Source organism: Coregonus clupeaformis, chromosome 24 (assembly GCF_020615455.1).
Source record: "Coregonus clupeaformis isolate EN_2021a chromosome 24, ASM2061545v1, whole genome shotgun sequence".
Classification (NCBI taxonomy): domain Eukaryota; kingdom Metazoa; phylum Chordata; class Actinopteri; order Salmoniformes; family Salmonidae; genus Coregonus; species Coregonus clupeaformis.
In genome coordinates this window covers 13,679,121-13,695,610 of record NC_059215.1, presented here as the reverse complement: position 1 = coordinate 13,695,610, position 16,490 = coordinate 13,679,121, and the positions used below count along the sequence as shown (strand labels likewise).

At 43.4% G+C, this 16,490-nt stretch overlaps 1 protein-coding gene across 4 annotated transcripts in view; it reads left to right on the top strand.

The window, feature by feature from the left end:
• The window catches only part of hspg2 (heparan sulfate proteoglycan 2), a 207,518-nt gene that overhangs the window by 153,269 nt on the left and 37,759 nt on the right, over nt 1–16,490 (top strand). For 2 of the 4 annotated variants that reach the window (XM_045207053.1, XM_041845707.2), the window contains exons 35-48: nt 8,480–8,737; nt 8,862–8,942; nt 9,730–9,813; nt 10,268–10,360; nt 10,538–10,627; nt 10,809–11,039; nt 11,270–11,383; nt 11,565–11,692; nt 12,165–12,251; nt 12,502–12,560; nt 12,765–12,932; nt 13,156–13,266; nt 13,497–13,597; nt 13,840–14,020. In XM_045207053.1, the coding sequence (XP_045062988.1) occupies nt 8,480–8,737; nt 8,862–8,942; nt 9,730–9,813; nt 10,268–10,360; nt 10,538–10,627; nt 10,809–11,039; nt 11,270–11,383; nt 11,565–11,692; nt 12,165–12,251; nt 12,502–12,560; nt 12,765–12,932; nt 13,156–13,266; nt 13,497–13,597; nt 13,840–14,020 (1,786 nt within the window). The remainder of the gene's footprint in view (nt 1–8,479; nt 8,738–8,861; nt 8,943–9,729; nt 9,814–10,267; nt 10,361–10,537; nt 10,628–10,808; nt 11,040–11,269; nt 11,384–11,564; nt 11,693–12,164; nt 12,252–12,501; nt 12,561–12,764; nt 12,933–13,155; nt 13,267–13,496; nt 13,598–13,839; nt 14,021–16,490) is intronic. The other 2 variants (XM_045207055.1, XM_045207054.1) reach the window with 1 other exon arrangement.

Sequence of the window (16,490 nt, the reverse complement as noted above, 5' to 3'; positions counted from 1 at the left end):
CAATTTTTCTTGAATGTAGGTTTTTGTGTTTGAGATGCATGGATTGCCTGCATAGTTTTCCAATGGCCTCTAATTTGTCCTAGTTTTAGTGCAGTTGTAGCAGCAATCAACATCCAGTACTTGCTCTATTTTCACACAATATTAGTAATATTTTAGCTTCATATCAAATCAAATGTTATTGGTCGCATACACATGTTTAGCAGATGTTATTGTGGGTGTAGCGAAATGCTTGTGTTCCTAGCTCCAACAGTGCAGTAATATCTAACAATACACACAAATCTAAAAGTAAAAGAATGGAATTTAAAAAAAATCCAATGGCACATTGTGTTTGCTAATCCATGTTTATCATTTTAAAAGGCTAATTGATCATTAGAAAACACTTTTCCAATTATGTCAGCAGAGCTGAAAACTGTCTCAACTTCAGCAGTGAAGAGGCGACTCCGGGATGCTGACCTTCTAGGCAGAGTTGCAAAGAAAAAGCCATATCTCAGACTGCCCATATCAATATTTTATGGCTTTTTCTTTGCAACTCTGCCTAGAAAGTCAGCATCCCGGAGTCGCCTCTTCACTGTTGACGTTGAGACTGGTGTTTTGCGGGTACTATTTAATGAAGCTGCCAGTTGAGGACCTGTGAGCTGTCTGTTTCTCAAACTAGACACTAATGTATTTGTCCTCTTGCTCAGTTGTGCACTGGGCAATCCCACTCCTCTTTCTATTCTGGTTAGAGTCAGTTTGCGCTGTTCTGTGAAGGGAGTACTACACAGCGTTGTACGAGATCTTCAGTTTCTTGGCAATTTCTCACATGGAATAGCCTTCATTTCTCAGAACAATAATAGACTGACGAGTGTCAGAAGAAAGTTATTTGTTTCTGGCCATTTTGAGCCTGTAATCGAACCCACAATTGCTGATGCTCCAGATACTCAACTAGTCTCAAGAAGGCCAGTTTTATTGCTTCTTTAATCAGCACAACAGTTTTCAGCTGTGCTAACATAATTGCAAAAGGGTTTTCTAATGATCAATTATCCTTTTAAAATGATAAACTTGGATTAGCAAACACAACGTGCCATTGGAACACAGGACTGATGGTTGCTGATAATGGGCCTCTGTACGCCTATGTAGATATTCCATGAACAATCAGACGTTTCCAGCTACAATAGCAATTTACAACATTAACAATGTCTACACTGTATTTCTGATCAATTTGATGTTATTTTAATGGAGAAAAAAAATGATTTTCTTTCGAAAACAAGAACATTTCTAAGTGACCCCAAACTTTTGAACGGTAGTGTGTATATATATACATTTGAAGTCAGAAGTTTACATACACCTTAGCCAAATACATTTAAACTCAGTTTTTCATAATTCCTGACATTTAATCTAGTAAAAATTCCCTGTCTTAGGTCAGTTAGGATCACCACTTTATTTTAAGAATGTGAAATGTCAGAATAATAGTAGAGAGAATGATTTATTTAAGCTTTTATTTCTTTCATCACATTCCCAGTGGGTCAGAAGTTTACAGACACTCAATTAGTATTTGGTAGCATTGCCATTAAATTGTTTAACTTGGGTCAAACGTTTCGGGTAGCCTTCCACAAGCTTCCCACAATAAGTTGGGTGAATTTTGGCCCATTCTTCCTGACAGAGCTGGTGTAACTGAGTCAGGTTTGTAGGCCTCCTTGCTCGCACACGCTTTTTCAGTTCTGCCCATTTGTGATGGCCACTCCAATACCTTGACTTTGTTGTCCTTAAGCCATTTTTCCACAACTTTGGAAGTATGCTTGCGGTCATTGTCCATTTGGAAGACCCATTTGCGACCAAGCTTTAACTTCCTGACTGATGTCTTGAGATGTTGCTTCAATATATCCACATAATTTTCCTTTCTCATGATGCCATCTATTTTGTGAAGTGCACTGTGAAGTGCACTTCCTGCAGCAAAGCACCCCCACAGCATGATGCTGCCACCCCCGTGCTTCACGGTTGGGATGGTGTTCTTTGGCTTGCAAGCCCCCCTTGTTATGATTTAACTGGATAGAACCCAAATGCAGACAAGTACACCAAGCCAGAGAAGTTTTAACAGGTTTATTATAATGTTCAATAGTCCAGGTTTCCAATAAATGGGGAAGAGCAAGTCCAGGTTACAGGGAGGGTACAGATCCAGGTCAGGGCAGGTGTGGTACCGTAATGTCCTAGTGTCCGTGGTGAGTCCAAAGGAGAGGCCCGATAGTGGAGAGCAGGATGGTGGTGGCAGGAGTGAAGCGGAGGCAGGAGTCAGGTTCCAAATATATGGTTGTCTTGACTATGATCTGACGATGAGTGGAAAGTTTGACCGGGTCTTAAAGGCTGAGGTGATTAAGGTGAATGAGCTGCAGCTGGAACCCTGACTCCCGCACACCAGACTTCACTCCTGCAATCAAGGACAGACAGAGGGGAGGGGGAGAGCAGAGAGAGAGCTACCTAGCAGCAGTAGGCCTAACACCCCTTTTTCATCCAAACATAATGATGGTCATTATGGCCAAACAGTTCTATTTTTGTTATTGTTTGATCTTTGTCCCCATGTGCAGTTGCAAACCGTAGTCTGGCTATTTTATGGCGATTTTGGAGCAGTGGCTTCTTCCTTGCTGAGCGGCCTTTCAGGTTATGTCGATATAGGACTCGTTTTACTGTGGATATAAATACTTTTGTACCTCTTTGTTCCAGCATCTTCACAAGGTCCTTTGCTGTTGTTCTGGGATTGATTTACACTTTTCGCACAAAAATATTTTCCTCTCTAGGAGACACAACGCGTCTTCTTCCTGAGCGGTATGACGGCTGCGTGGTCCCATGGTGTTTATACTTGCATACTATTGTTTGTACAGATGAACGTGGTACCTTCAGGTGTTTGGAAATTGCTCCCAAGGATGAACCAGACTTGTGGAGGTCTACAACCTTTTTTCTGAGGTCTTGGCTGATTTCTTTTGATTTTCCCATGATGTTCAAGCTTAGAGGCACTGAGTTTGAAGGTAGGCCTTGAAATACATCCACAGGTACACCTCCAATTGACTCAGATGATGTCAATTAGCCTATCAGAAGCTTCTAAAGCCATGACATCATTTTCTGGAATTTTCCAAGCTGTTTAAAGGCACAGTCAACTTCTGACCCACTGGAATTGTGATACAGTGAATTATAAGTGAAATAATCTGTCTGTAAACAATTGTTGGAAAAAATTACTTGTGTCATGCACAAAGTTGATGTCCTAACCGACTTGCCAAAACTATAGTTGGTTAACAAGAACAAGACATTTGTGGAGTGGTTGAAAAACAAGTTTTAATAAACTTCTGATTTCAACTGTATATTAACACTACCAGTCAAAAGTTTGGACACACCTACTCATTCAAGAGTTTTTCTTAATTTTTACTATTTTTTACATTGTAGAATAATAGTAAAGACATCAAAACTATGAAATAACACATATGGAATCATGTAGTAACCAAAAAAAAAGTGTTAAACAAATCAAAATATAGTTTATATTTGAGATTCTTCAAATAGCCACCCTTTGCCTTGATGACAGCTTTGCACACTCTTGGCATTCTCTCAACCAGCTTCATGAGGTTGTCGCCTGGAATGCATTTCAATTAACAGGTGTGCCCACTTAAAAGTTCATTTGTGGAATTTCTTAATGCGTTTGAGCCAATCAGTTTTGTTGTGACAAGGTAGGGGGATATACAGAAGAGAGCCCTATTTGGTAAAAGACCAAGTCCATATTATGGGAAGAACAGCTCAAATAAGCAAAGAGAAACGACAGTCCATCATTACTTTAGGACATGAAGGTCAGTCAATACGGAACATTTCAAGAACTTTGAAAGTTTATTGAAGTGCAGTCGCAAAAACCATCAAGCGCTATGATGAAACTTACTCTCATGAGGACTGCCACAGGAATGGAAGACCCAGAGTTACCTCTGCTGCAGAGGATAAGTTCATGAGAGTTACCAGCCTCAGAAATTGCAGCCCAGATAAATGCTTCACAGAGTTCAAGTAACAGACACATCTCAACATCAACTGTTCAGAGGAGACTGTGTGAATCAGGCCTTCATGGTGGAATTGCTGCAAAGAAACCACTACTAAAGGACACCAATAAGGAGAAGAGACTTGCTTGGGCCAAGAAACACGAGCAATGGACATTAGACCGGTGGAAATGTGTCCTTTGGTCTGGAGTCCAAATTGGAGATTGTTGGTTCCAACCGCCGTGTCTTTGTGAGACGCGGTGTGGGTGAATGGATGATCTCCGCATGTGTATTTCCCACCGTAAAGCATGGAGGAGGAGGTGTTATGGTGTGGGGGTGCTTTGCTGGTTACACTGTCTGTGATTTATTTAGAATTCAAGGCACACTTAACCAGCATGGCTACCACAGCATTCTGCAGTGATACGCCATCCCATCTGGTATGGGCTTAGTGGGACTATCATTTGTTTTTCAACAGGACAATGACCCAACACACCTCCAGGCTGTGTAAGGGCTATTTTACCATGAAGGAGAGTGATGGAGTGCTGCATCAGATGACCTGGCCTCCACAATCCCCCGACCTCAAACCAATTGAGATGGTTTGGTCTGCATCGCAGTGCTAGCTGTGCCACTAGAGATCCTGGTTCGAGTCCAGGCTCTGTCGCAGCCGGCCGCGACCGGGAGACCCATGGGCGGCGCACAATTGGTCCAGCGTCGTCCAAGATAGGGGAGGGTTTGGCCGGCAGGGATGTGGGTTCGTTTCCCACGGGGGGCCAGTATAAAAAAACATTTTAAAAAAACATGTATGCATTCACTAACTGTAAGTCGCTCTGGATAAGAGCATCTGCTAAATGACTAAAATGTAAAATGTAATGAGTCGGACCGCAGATTGAAGGAAAAGCAGCCAACAAGTCCTTAGCATATTTGGGAACTCCTTTAAGCTGGTTGAGAGAATGCCAAGAGTGTGCAAAGCTGTCATTAAGGCAAAGGGTGGCTACTTTGAAGAATCTGAAATATAAAATATACACTGCTCAAAAAAATTAAGGGAACACTTAAACAACACAATGTAACTCCAAGTCAATCACACTTCTGTGAAATCAAACTGTCCACTTAGGAAGCAACACTGATTGACAATACATTTCACATGCTGTTGTGCAAATGGAATAGACAACAGGTGGAAATTATAGGCAATTAGCAAGACACCCCCAATAAAGAAGTGGTTCTGCAGGTGGGGACCACAGACCACTTCTCAATTCCTATGCTTCCTGGCTGATGTTTTGGTCACTTTTGAATGCTGGCGGTGCTTTCACTCTAGTGGTAGCATGAGACGGAGTCTACAACCCACACAAGTGGCTTAGGTAGTGCAGCTCATCCAGGATGGCACATCAATGCGAGCTGTGGCAAGAAGGTTTGCTGTGTCTGTCAGCGTAGTGTCCAGAGCATGGAGGCGCTACCAGGAGACAGGCCAGTACATCAGGAGACGTGGAGGAGGCCGTAGGAGGGCAACAACCCAGCAGCAGGACCGCTACCTCCGCCTTTGTGCAAGGAGGAGCAGGAGGAGCACTGCCAGAGCCCTGCAAAATGACCTCCAGCAGGCCACAAATGTGCATGTGTCTGCTCAAACGGTCAGAAACAGACTCCATGAGGGTGGTATGAGGGCCCAACGTCCACTGGTGGGGGTTGTGCTTACAGCCCAACACCGCGCAGGACGTTTGGCATTTGCCAGAGAACACCAAGATTGGCAAATTCGCCACTGGCGCCCTGTGCTCTTCACAGATGAAAGCAGGTTCACACTGAGCACATGTGACAGACGTGACAGAGTCTGGAGACGCCGTGGAGAACGTTCTGCTGCCTGCAACATCCTCCAGCATGACCGGTTTGGCGGTGGGTCAGTCATGGTGTGGGGTGGCATTTCTTTGGGGGGCCACACAGCCCTCCATGTGCTCGCCAGAGGTAGCCTGACTGCCATTAGGTACCGAGATGAGATCCTCAGACCCCTTGTGAGACCATATGCTGGTGCGGTTGGCCCTGGGTTCCTCCTAATGCAAGACAATGCTAGACCTCATGTGGCTGGAGTGTGTCAGCACTTCCTGCAAGAGGAAGGCATTGATGCTATGGACTGGCCCGCCCGTTCCCCAGACCTGAATCCAATTGAGCACATCTGGGACATCATGTCTCGCTCCATCCACCAACGCCACGTTGCACCACAGACTGTCCAGGAGTTGGCGGATGCTTTAGTCCAGGTCTGGGAGGAGATCCCTCAGGAGACCATTCGCCACCTCATCAGGAGCATGCCCAGGCGTTGTAGGGAGGTCATACAGGCACGTGGAGGCCACACACACTACTGAGCCTCATTTTGACTTGTTTTAAGGACATTACATCAAAGTTGGATCAGCCTGTAGTGTGGTTTTCCACTTTAATTTTGAGGGTGACTCCAAATCCAGACCTCCATGGGTTGATACATTTGATTTCCATTGATAATTTTTGTGTGATTTTGTTGTCAGCACATTCAACTATGTAAAGAAAAAAGTATTTAATAAGATTATTTCATTCATTCAGATCTAGGATGTGTTGTTTAAGTGTTCCCTTTATTTTTTTGAGCAGTGTATTTTGATTTGTTTAACACTTTTTTGGTTACTACATTATTCCATATGTGTTATTTCATAGTTTTGATGTCTTCACTATTATTCTACAATGTAGAAAATGAGTAGGTGTGTCCAAACCTTTGACTGGTAGTGTATATATATATATATAATATACAGTATACACTACATGACCAAAAGTATGTGGACACCTGCTTGTCGAACATCTCATCCCAAAATCATGGGCATTAATATGGAGTTGACTGAAATGCTTATAATAATTGCATATGGGCGACAACAATCGGTTTTCTGCACCCTATGTATTCTGATATGAGGATAGTTTAAACAGTCTTACTTACCTGGAATGACCTAAAGATGATGCTGCAATAGTGCAAATAAATCTCTCTTCTGTAATAGTTACTTCTTCATGTGTTCAAAGTGGCTGTTTATCGCATCCTAATAACGTTTCAATGGTTCACCTCTCAAAAGCATCTCAGTCTACTTCTCAGCGCGCCTGCTTTTAAAGCCCCACAGACAAATCCGCTAGAATATTCCACCGGATGTGACGAACCAAACTGTCCATTCTTGGTCTGGCCACTGTATTGAACAAACTTACAGTATGTGTGATGGGATGTATAGACATTATTGACAGTATGTTGATAGAATATGGTAGGTTACACGCTACACAAAATTGCTTACTTAAAATGCACTCTGTTTAATAGACCATTCACATAGTGGATGACTCAGATATACTTAACTGTACAGCAGTGAATGAGTCATAAGGAGCTTTGCAGACATCCATCTATGATTCATTACTGTGACCATAAACAGTAGTTAAGTTCTAAAACCCTTCCATTAGTTCTAGTTCTAAAGTGTAATGTTAAAGTCTTCCATTAGTTCTAGTTCTAAAGTGTAATGTTAAAGTCTTCCATTAGTTCTAAAGTTCTAAAGTGTAATGTTAAACTCTTCCATTAGTTCTAGTTCTAAAGTGTAATGTTAAAGTCTTCCATTAGTTCTAGTTCTAAAGTGTAATGTTAAAGTCTTCCATTAGTTCTAGTTCTAAAGTGTAATGTTAAAGTCTTCCATTAGTTCTAGTTCTAAAGTCTTCCACTGGCTCCTCCATGGGAAAGTAGAAAGTGATCACAGGAGCCTTGCTTTGTTCACAAAACTAGAGAGACTCTCCCTGGATAGAGGAGCAACTGAGGAAGGATGCGTCCATTTGGGTCTTAATGAAGTCTTTGAAGGGTAATGGCACCTCCAGGTCCAAAAGAGCTAGCCAGGTATTCCTACTGTAGTCTAGCCACTCACTGTTACATCCATACAGCACGTCTACTGACAACAATAGAAACCAACCATCCCCCTCACACAGTGTGACCTCCTTCCCCTAATATGGATTGCCTTTTGGGATGTCATTTTCCATGACATTACTGAAAGATAATACCAACACCCTTAGATATGTGACTGAACATTTACGGTAGCATGGTAGATATAAGCATGAATGCAACTGCAGCACATTGACAGTAAATGTACCAGATGCATGTCGTAAAAAGGCATGTGTGTATTGCAAACAGACCTCAATGAGCATGTGAGGAATGTGAAGAGAAGATAGCCATGTTGTGTCTAATTGCAGACATGTGTGGATGATTTTGTATGTTTTGCGTAAAAGACATCCCTGTTTTAGGATTGTAGAAACTAGAAAGTTGACCGGCCCCAGTCAGTGAAGTTGTGTACACACCACAGGGGTGTAGCCCTGGTAAGAGCAGGACAGCATGTCTCCTTACCTACTCCCAAAGAGCCCAGTGCTTGGTGTGTCTCTTACCTTACATGATGGGAGGTCTTCTTTTGGAACCCCCCTGAGCCCTGTTCTCCTGACTGGTCCTTTGGTTACTAGATCTGCTGCCCCCCTATCCTCTCCCCCAGGAACAAGTGAAGAAGCTGGATGATGAGATCTGGGAAATGATCTCCAACTTTGGCGACAAAGGCTCTCCTCCCTTCCCTCCCTCCTCCTCCTCTTCCTCCTCTTCCTCTGAGAGGAAGATCCCCAGCCACTCCTATCGTGCTGGGTCTCGTACCCACCTGAGGCCCCACTATCCCTCTTCCTCCCCCTCTGGTATCTCCTCCCTGGTACGGCCTACTAGGCCTCAGCCAGCCTCCCCCGGCCCCTCCCCTCGACTCCAGGTACATATAAAATAACCCCTCGGAGAAACCCTCAAACATTCAAACTTATTTAGCTCATCCATATGTGTTATTGTGGTCGTTGCTGACTGGTTTACTCTCTGTTTGGGCCTGGTCCTGTTGACAGACTAAACCGCGTGGGACGAAGAACATAGTGGGTCCTCCTAGTGCTCCCAGTGGCCCCAGACCTGCTGGGGTCTCCAGCCTGGTAGACATGACAGTGACAGCCTGACTGACTAACTGATGACTGGCTGACTAAATGACTGACTAACTGGCTGGCTGGCCGGTCGGCTAGCTGACTGGCTGATGGACAGGCGAATGGCTGACTGACTGACTGTGTGATGATTGACTGACTGACTGACTGACTGTCTGACTGACTGACTGATAGACTGACTGTCTGACTGACTGAACGCATGTCCCTGCCCTTGGCACACACAGAGGAAACTGCCACCTTCCATGCGATAACATAATTCATATTTCACAGGGTTATCCTGTACAGTTCACCATAGTATTGGCAAAGTATTAGCTGCCTGAGTCTATTTCAAAAGAACAAGAAAGAGAAGATTGGGCTGAAAAGGGCAGTGTGTGTGTAAATTCCATGGCTAACCAGGGAGGCATTTTCCTCTGGAAAGCACCGAGTGCCCACTAATTGCTGTTAAAGTCGTACTCTGTAATTGTCCACTTAAAGAGTAGTACTGGATCTGTAATTATATTCACCCGTCACACAGTCACCTTAACAAGCTGTGATATTCCCATTACACACACTGGAATCTGTTGTTCTAGTTGCCAGTCAATGCATGGTGTGAGTCTCACTTTGTCACCAAGTACTAGTTAAGTAGTAGAGGACCAAAATGTAAACCCTTTCTCTAAAGGTCTGCTCTACTTAACTCTGTCATGCTTGCCTGCTTGTGATGCCTTTATCTCTCTCCTTGCTTATCTTTTGATCTCTGTCTCTGGCTTACTCTCTCATGCCTCTCCTTCCTGCTCTGCCCCAGTACGCTTTGGTCTACAAAGGTTTCAGCTTGCACCCGGATGACACCCTCTACTGGCAGCTCCCAGATCAGTTCAAAGGGGATAAGGTAACAGTACGAGCCAAACCCAGCCCTCCTGCACCCTGCCTGGGTTTTTGCCCCTCCGGTTAACTCCAGGGCCACAGACAGAACCACCCCACCCCTCCAACTGAACCTTCAGAGCAGGGCTGGGGAAGGAAAGGGCAGCACCACCTGACAACCCTGTGGAGTTTGGAGTTCCTGTTTATATAATCACTTCTATATGTGGTGGGAGGTCAGGCACGACTCATTTGGTGTTGGAAACGATTCATGTCTAAAAGAAATAGAAAGACAGATTGGGATATGAAATCTCTCTGTAATAGATGTAATCATAGATTCACTCGTTTACCTCTTCCTGAAACATTGTAATGTTATAGGCCTATAGTCATATTTGTTTGAATGTCTCGATGTAACACTCAAAGGCTCACCAACAAAGTTAAATGTAGTATGCAGCCTAATTTCTTTACCTTTACCCATGTTATAGGTGAGCTCCTACGGCGGTAAGCTGAAGTACACCATCTCCTACGTAGCAGGACCTAGAGGAACAGCCATCGAAGACGCTGACGTTCAGATTATTGTAAGTAGCTAATGCACCAAAGTTACCAACTTAATTCATTCACTTTCATGTTCTATTGCTGCATCCATACATAGCACACTCCATCCCACAAGTTATGAACTGAAATCACTTCCATGTATTGTGGTTGCATCCATTCACCTGTCATTGATTGGTTCTCCTTGTCATTGTTGCCCACAGGGAAATGACATCACGCTGGTGGCACGCCAGCCATGGCAGAGGGGACAGGGGACAAGAGAGTCCCGCCAGTTTGAGGTTGTCTTCAGAGAGGTCAGTGTTCTACAGTAGTACAGATTACCTACATTTTATCAATTCAATTCAATAGAACTTTATTGTCCCCAACTATCAATTTGATTGCAGCCTTTACCATCCATTCCTCATTGACACAGGTCACCCTAGTATCCTAGTAATAGCATAGTATTAACCTAACTCTGCTCTCTCTCTCCTGTAGGAAAACTGGCGTCGTCCAGATGGCATGCCTGCCACTCGGGAACACCTGATGATGGTGCTGGCTGACCTGGATGACATCCTGGTGCGGGCCTCCTACTACACAGAGATGAGGTCCTCCAGCATCTCCGAGGTCAGCATGGAGGTGCCCGTACCCAACTACAGTGGCCTGGCTCAGGCTCTAGAGGTGGAGCAGTGCCGCTGCCCGCCTGCCTACCAGGGACTCTCCTGTCAGGTAAGAGGATCTCTATCTATCTCTCTCTCTCTCTCTGCCACAGGTGGCAATATTGACTAATTAACCTCAATCTTATGTTTATGTACATTTGAACACTCAACATAATTATTTTTTACTCCCGGAGAAAGCATGTTCAAAGGAGGACCAGGCTCTGTGTCCGGGAAACCCGCCCTTAGCGTGTCAAGTCCATGTGATGATGTGTGATGAAAGTTGTACCTCCTCTCCCCCAGGACTGTGCTCCTGGCTACACCCGAACCGGAGGTGGCCTGTACCTGGGCCACTGTGAGCTGTGTGAGTGCAACGGGCACTCTGACTCCTGCCACCCAGAGACTGGCATCTGTACGGTATGCAGCCCGGAGAATCTCTTTAAGGCAGTTGTTTTCATTCAATTTTCACTTCATTGATTTAAACTTAATTTATCTAGGTTAGTCTCGTTGAGATCAAATTTATTTTTAGAGGGCTGGTAGAAGATAACGGTTGTTTTGAAATCAGTACATTGAATAAGATCTGAGTGTCTGCCCCCAGAGCTGCCTCCACAACACCCAGGGAGCGCTGTGTGAGCAGTGTGCCCCGGGCTTCTTTGGGGACCCCACCGCTGGAACCCCAGAGGACTGCCAGCCCTGTGCCTGCCCCCACACAGACCCTGACAACCAGTGAGTAGGCTACGTACATTACAACAGAGAGCTGTTACGCACATAGACGCGTGCATAAATGCTCGCACTAACACTCGCACTGACTTTTGTCTTGTGTTGCATTTTAAATGATCTCATTCATATCTCTTACCTCTCATATCTTTTTGGCTATGCCCTCCACCGATACTTGGAACAGATCCAAGTTGATATTATAATTAAGCAATAAGGTCCAAGGGGGTGTGGTATATGGCTGTTCTTATGCACGACGCAATGTGCAGTGGTATATTGGCCATATACCACAAACCCCCAAGGTGCCTTATTGCTATTACCAACATAATTAGAAGAGTAAAAATAACTGTTTTGTCATACCAGTGGTATACGGTCTGATATACCACGGCTGTCAGCCAATCAGCATTCAGGGCTCGAACCACCCAGTTTATAATGCTGAATTAAGTATACTGTACTTCATCTTTCTTCTCTGTGTGTTTTCCAGGTTCTCCCCTATCTGTGAGAGCCTGGGTAACGGTGGTTATCAGTGCACTGCCTGCCAGCCTGGATACACTGGCCAGTACTGTGAACGGTAAGCTGACACAACTCTACTTTAACTCTCTATTCTAGCCTGGTCCCAGATCTGTTTGTGCTGTCCTGTTGACTCCTGTGGCCATTGTCATGCTAAGTGATCATAGGAGTTGGCCATACAGCAGAGACAGAGCTAGGACCAGGCTACTCTATTCAGACTAACTTTTCAATGTCCTCTCTGTGGCATTCCACCATTGTCTGTCAGTCTGTCATCACATTGACTCGTTATGATCCTCGGTTTTACTCCACAGCTGTGCACCTGGATATGTTGGAAATCCACAGGACAGGATTAAGTGTCGTCCATTCAACAGTAAGTGAATGCAGTCAGCAAAAGAGCTGCACAGAAATGTATTTTCCCCATACTTGGCCAGGTCTCCCTTGGGAAAGAGGTATTCTGGACCCAATGGGACTACCTAGTAAAATAATAAATAAAATACTCTACTCTACTGTAACAGTAAGAGTGGCTCTCTGTGATCATTGCCAACTAACCTTTGACCCTTAACCTCTGACACAGCAGTGGCAGCCTCTCTGGTGGTGAAGGTATACCCTGAGAGGGTGTTGGTGGCCCAGGGCAGCCCTGTGACCCTGCGGTGCCAGGTGACCGGCTCTCCTCCCCACTACTACTACTGGTCCAGGGAGGACGGACGTCCCATCACCAACAGCGCCGACAGACGCAGACAAGGTAAAGTATACTGGACAGATCAGGTCTTGTTAGTGGAGTGTTTGACATGGCAATACATACACTCATGTAGTCTTATATAGCTGTACCTACAGTATATACTCCTCAGTAAAGACCTTATACTGGTGAAACATCCAGTACTAACTGTAGGAGAGAGCCTATTGAGGTACGAGTCCATTCCCCATGTTAACGTAAGGTAATTCTATATTCCTACCTGTTCTTTCAGGAGAGGAGCTGCATATCCCCAGTGTTCAGCCCAGTGACGCAGGCATCTACGTCTGTACCTGCAGAGACCAACGCAACACCAACAGGAGCCGCGCTGAAATCGTCGTCAGAAGTACTACTTGTTAAATCATTTACATTTTACTGAATGTTGCATTTCCAATACTTTTGTGATTAATTTTTCAGTGATCTTAGTCAGTTGTTGAGTAGTTAAACTGGCTTGAACTTTTAAGCTTTTTTGGGACGTTTTGGCTCCAGCTAAATATGGTTGAAGCTGAGATACAGTAAGTAATACATTTTTTGGCTTTTGAATGTTTACCGAATGGTTTCTGTCCCTTTCTCCAGCTGTCTTATCCAAACCCATTGAAGTGACCATCGAGGAGCCCAAAGCACAGAGTGTCACAGTTGGAGCAGCAGTCAGCTTCATCTGCACAGCCAAGAGCAAGGTAGGACTAGCTTCCAACATGGAGACATTAACACAATCAATTCTGTTTATTTGTATATATATTGGATGGTTGGCATTGTGCTTAATACATTTGCCCATGAGAGAAAATGGTAGAAAACCTTTAAACCGTTTAGTATATTATTACACAATTGTCCCCCTTGTATTGGCCCCTCTGTTGCATTGCTTTCTCTCTTACTTGTGTTTACTTCATATCTTGTACCCATCTGTCCCCTCCCCTCCCAGTCTCCAGCCTACACCCTGGTGTGGACCCGGCAGGGTAACGGCAAGCTGCCCAACAGAGCCATGGACTTCAATGGCATCCTGACCATCCAGAACGTCCAGCCTGAGGACGCTGGCATCTACGTGTGTACAGGCTCTAACATGTTTGCCATGGACGAGGGCACTGCCGTCCTCTACGTGCCAGGTTCGTGATCCCAGACAGGCGCCATCATACTGTTAGCCATCAGCCTCTATATACCACCCTACAAGCTCTATTCCTTTCCTCAGCCCTTCCTCGAATGGGGCATGCCCCTGCTTGCTTTGGCTTTGCCTCCGTCCCCCTATATCATGCACTGCTTTAAATGTGTTTATCTGTCCGCACCCTAGCTTCTGGCAAACAGCATAACCCTGTCACTCCGACTCCCAACTCTCACTTTCTAAACTCAGACAACCTCTCTCATGTCAAACCCTTCAAATCTCTCTCTACGCTACCTTTTTCTGATGTTGGTGTCTCTGTCTTTCTAACAATGATTTGACCTTCTTACTCTGTATAAAATCTTTATGGTTCCAGGGGCAATATACAGCTTGTGGATATTATAATTATTTTATAATACAAAATAATGAAAAGGTCCATAATTGTAAGATATGTGTATGGTTTGTCCAAGAAATCATAGCATACAGTAGTCCTCAATGCTACCAAAGCCCAAAGATATCTCCCACTGAAGAGTTTCAAGTAGATTTAGTTACTATGCACTGTCACCACCCCCAATGGATTTACCAAAGAAGGTTGTTTTGCCCAGTGGAATACAGTTTATTCATTTTCAAGTTGCTTCTTGGTTTAATACTTACTCAGTGATGACTGATCAATCCTTTGAATTGGGTCTCTGTTGCCATCAGTGATATCTCCGCTCTGATCTCTAGCTGTTGCTGTCATAAGAGGGGTTCATGTAATCAGTGGTGGTAGTGGTAGTGGTGGTGGTCTGGTAACTTTTCAATCACTTGAACACTAGTTTCTGCCACTGCAGATTTCCTTACTAGCAGGGTGTTGGTTATTTGGTATCTTTCCTGAAGTCTGCAACCCTGGCTGGGACTGGTGGTGGTTTCTCCTTGAGCTGTAGTGGTTGATGAGGTACATGGATGACAAAATGGGTGATTAGTGACTGACTGGGAGGGACCGACATTCAAAAAGGACTTCAGTCTATCACCACCGGGACATAAATGTACTTTACAGTATAGTAAAAGGACTGTACTGAGTCTACTTACCCCATCACGATCCCTATCGTCACACAGGAACAGAAGCAATCACACTCTGTTTAAAAACCAGATCCTTTGTTACTTTCCTGATTGTTTTGATGAATGTTAATGTTGACAATGGTGCTATCAGCCTTGTAGCAGGTGAAGATACCTGTGGTTGAACTTTAAACTTTAGGTTAGTAGTATATCTATCTATGGCTGCTTTTATTGTCTGTTATCTGGATCTGAGTAGTAAGAGGGTTCAAGGCATTGCATTGCCAATAGTAAGTAAGGCGTCTTGTTTTGCATCGTACTATCCAGTAAGTGTTAATTAGACTAAAAGAAAATGTGTTGAAGATTTGACTTGAAATTTGAAAGATCATTGAAACTAGTTTGATTTCAATGCTTTCACAAATCAACTTGCGTATGTCACACGTGTTGCATAGATTTTTTATTGCAGTTCAACATTTTCATATTTTTTAAATCAAGGGCAAATCATATTTTTTCATTGATTCACTTTTTTAAACCTAAATGTTATCCAAACATAGTATATTTTGACTGTACTATCAAATTGGATAAAAGTTAACTAACGACTACATACCTTGATTTATATAGTGATATATTAGTTAGATAGTAATTGATTTTAGAGAATAGGCAGTACTCATGCGTTTACTTACATGATAAAAGCATGGTTTACAATTATTTTGAGAACAGATCAAAAGTTTATAATAATTTTCAATGTTTTGTCAGTGCATTTTTATGTTTTAAATGTTTCTCGTCAAACATTGTTTAAATATATTTTGTTGTTGTTGATATAAAGTATCTTATTAAGAGAAAAAAAGAGAGATTCGGTGGCTGAAATATGCCTATTCAAATCTCACTGGTGTGCCGATAGAGACAGAAGACGCAATCCACACACAGTTTGAGATGCCTCAGCATGCTACTATGTTATTTCAGTTTGAACTTTTCATTTCAACTTTTATAACTATTATTTTACACTGTATTTAAATAATCTAGATATCCAAAGGTGCTGTTTCAAATACATTCTATTGTACACTATACTATGTACTGATTTGATTTCTTTTTAATGCCTAACTGATGTACCATACAAATATCACAATGTATTTTATTTATCTTAACTGTGAAAATGTTTGAGAAAAATATAAATTTTATTAAAGTAATGATATAGACCAAAGATATGACACAGAGTCATGCAGAGTGAGACTTCAATGGAACAGAATATATTACCACCCTCAGGGTACAAGGCACCAGACCTTCGTATGGAATTACTTTTGGATGTATTGTAAATCAACTAATTGTAAGGTGCCGATGTAATGGCATTAATGACTATCAGACCCTTCTTCACTATGACCTACTTGTCAAGGATAAGCCAACCCACCATTGTTTAAACCACAAGCTGTATATGGTTGAAAACATTAAAG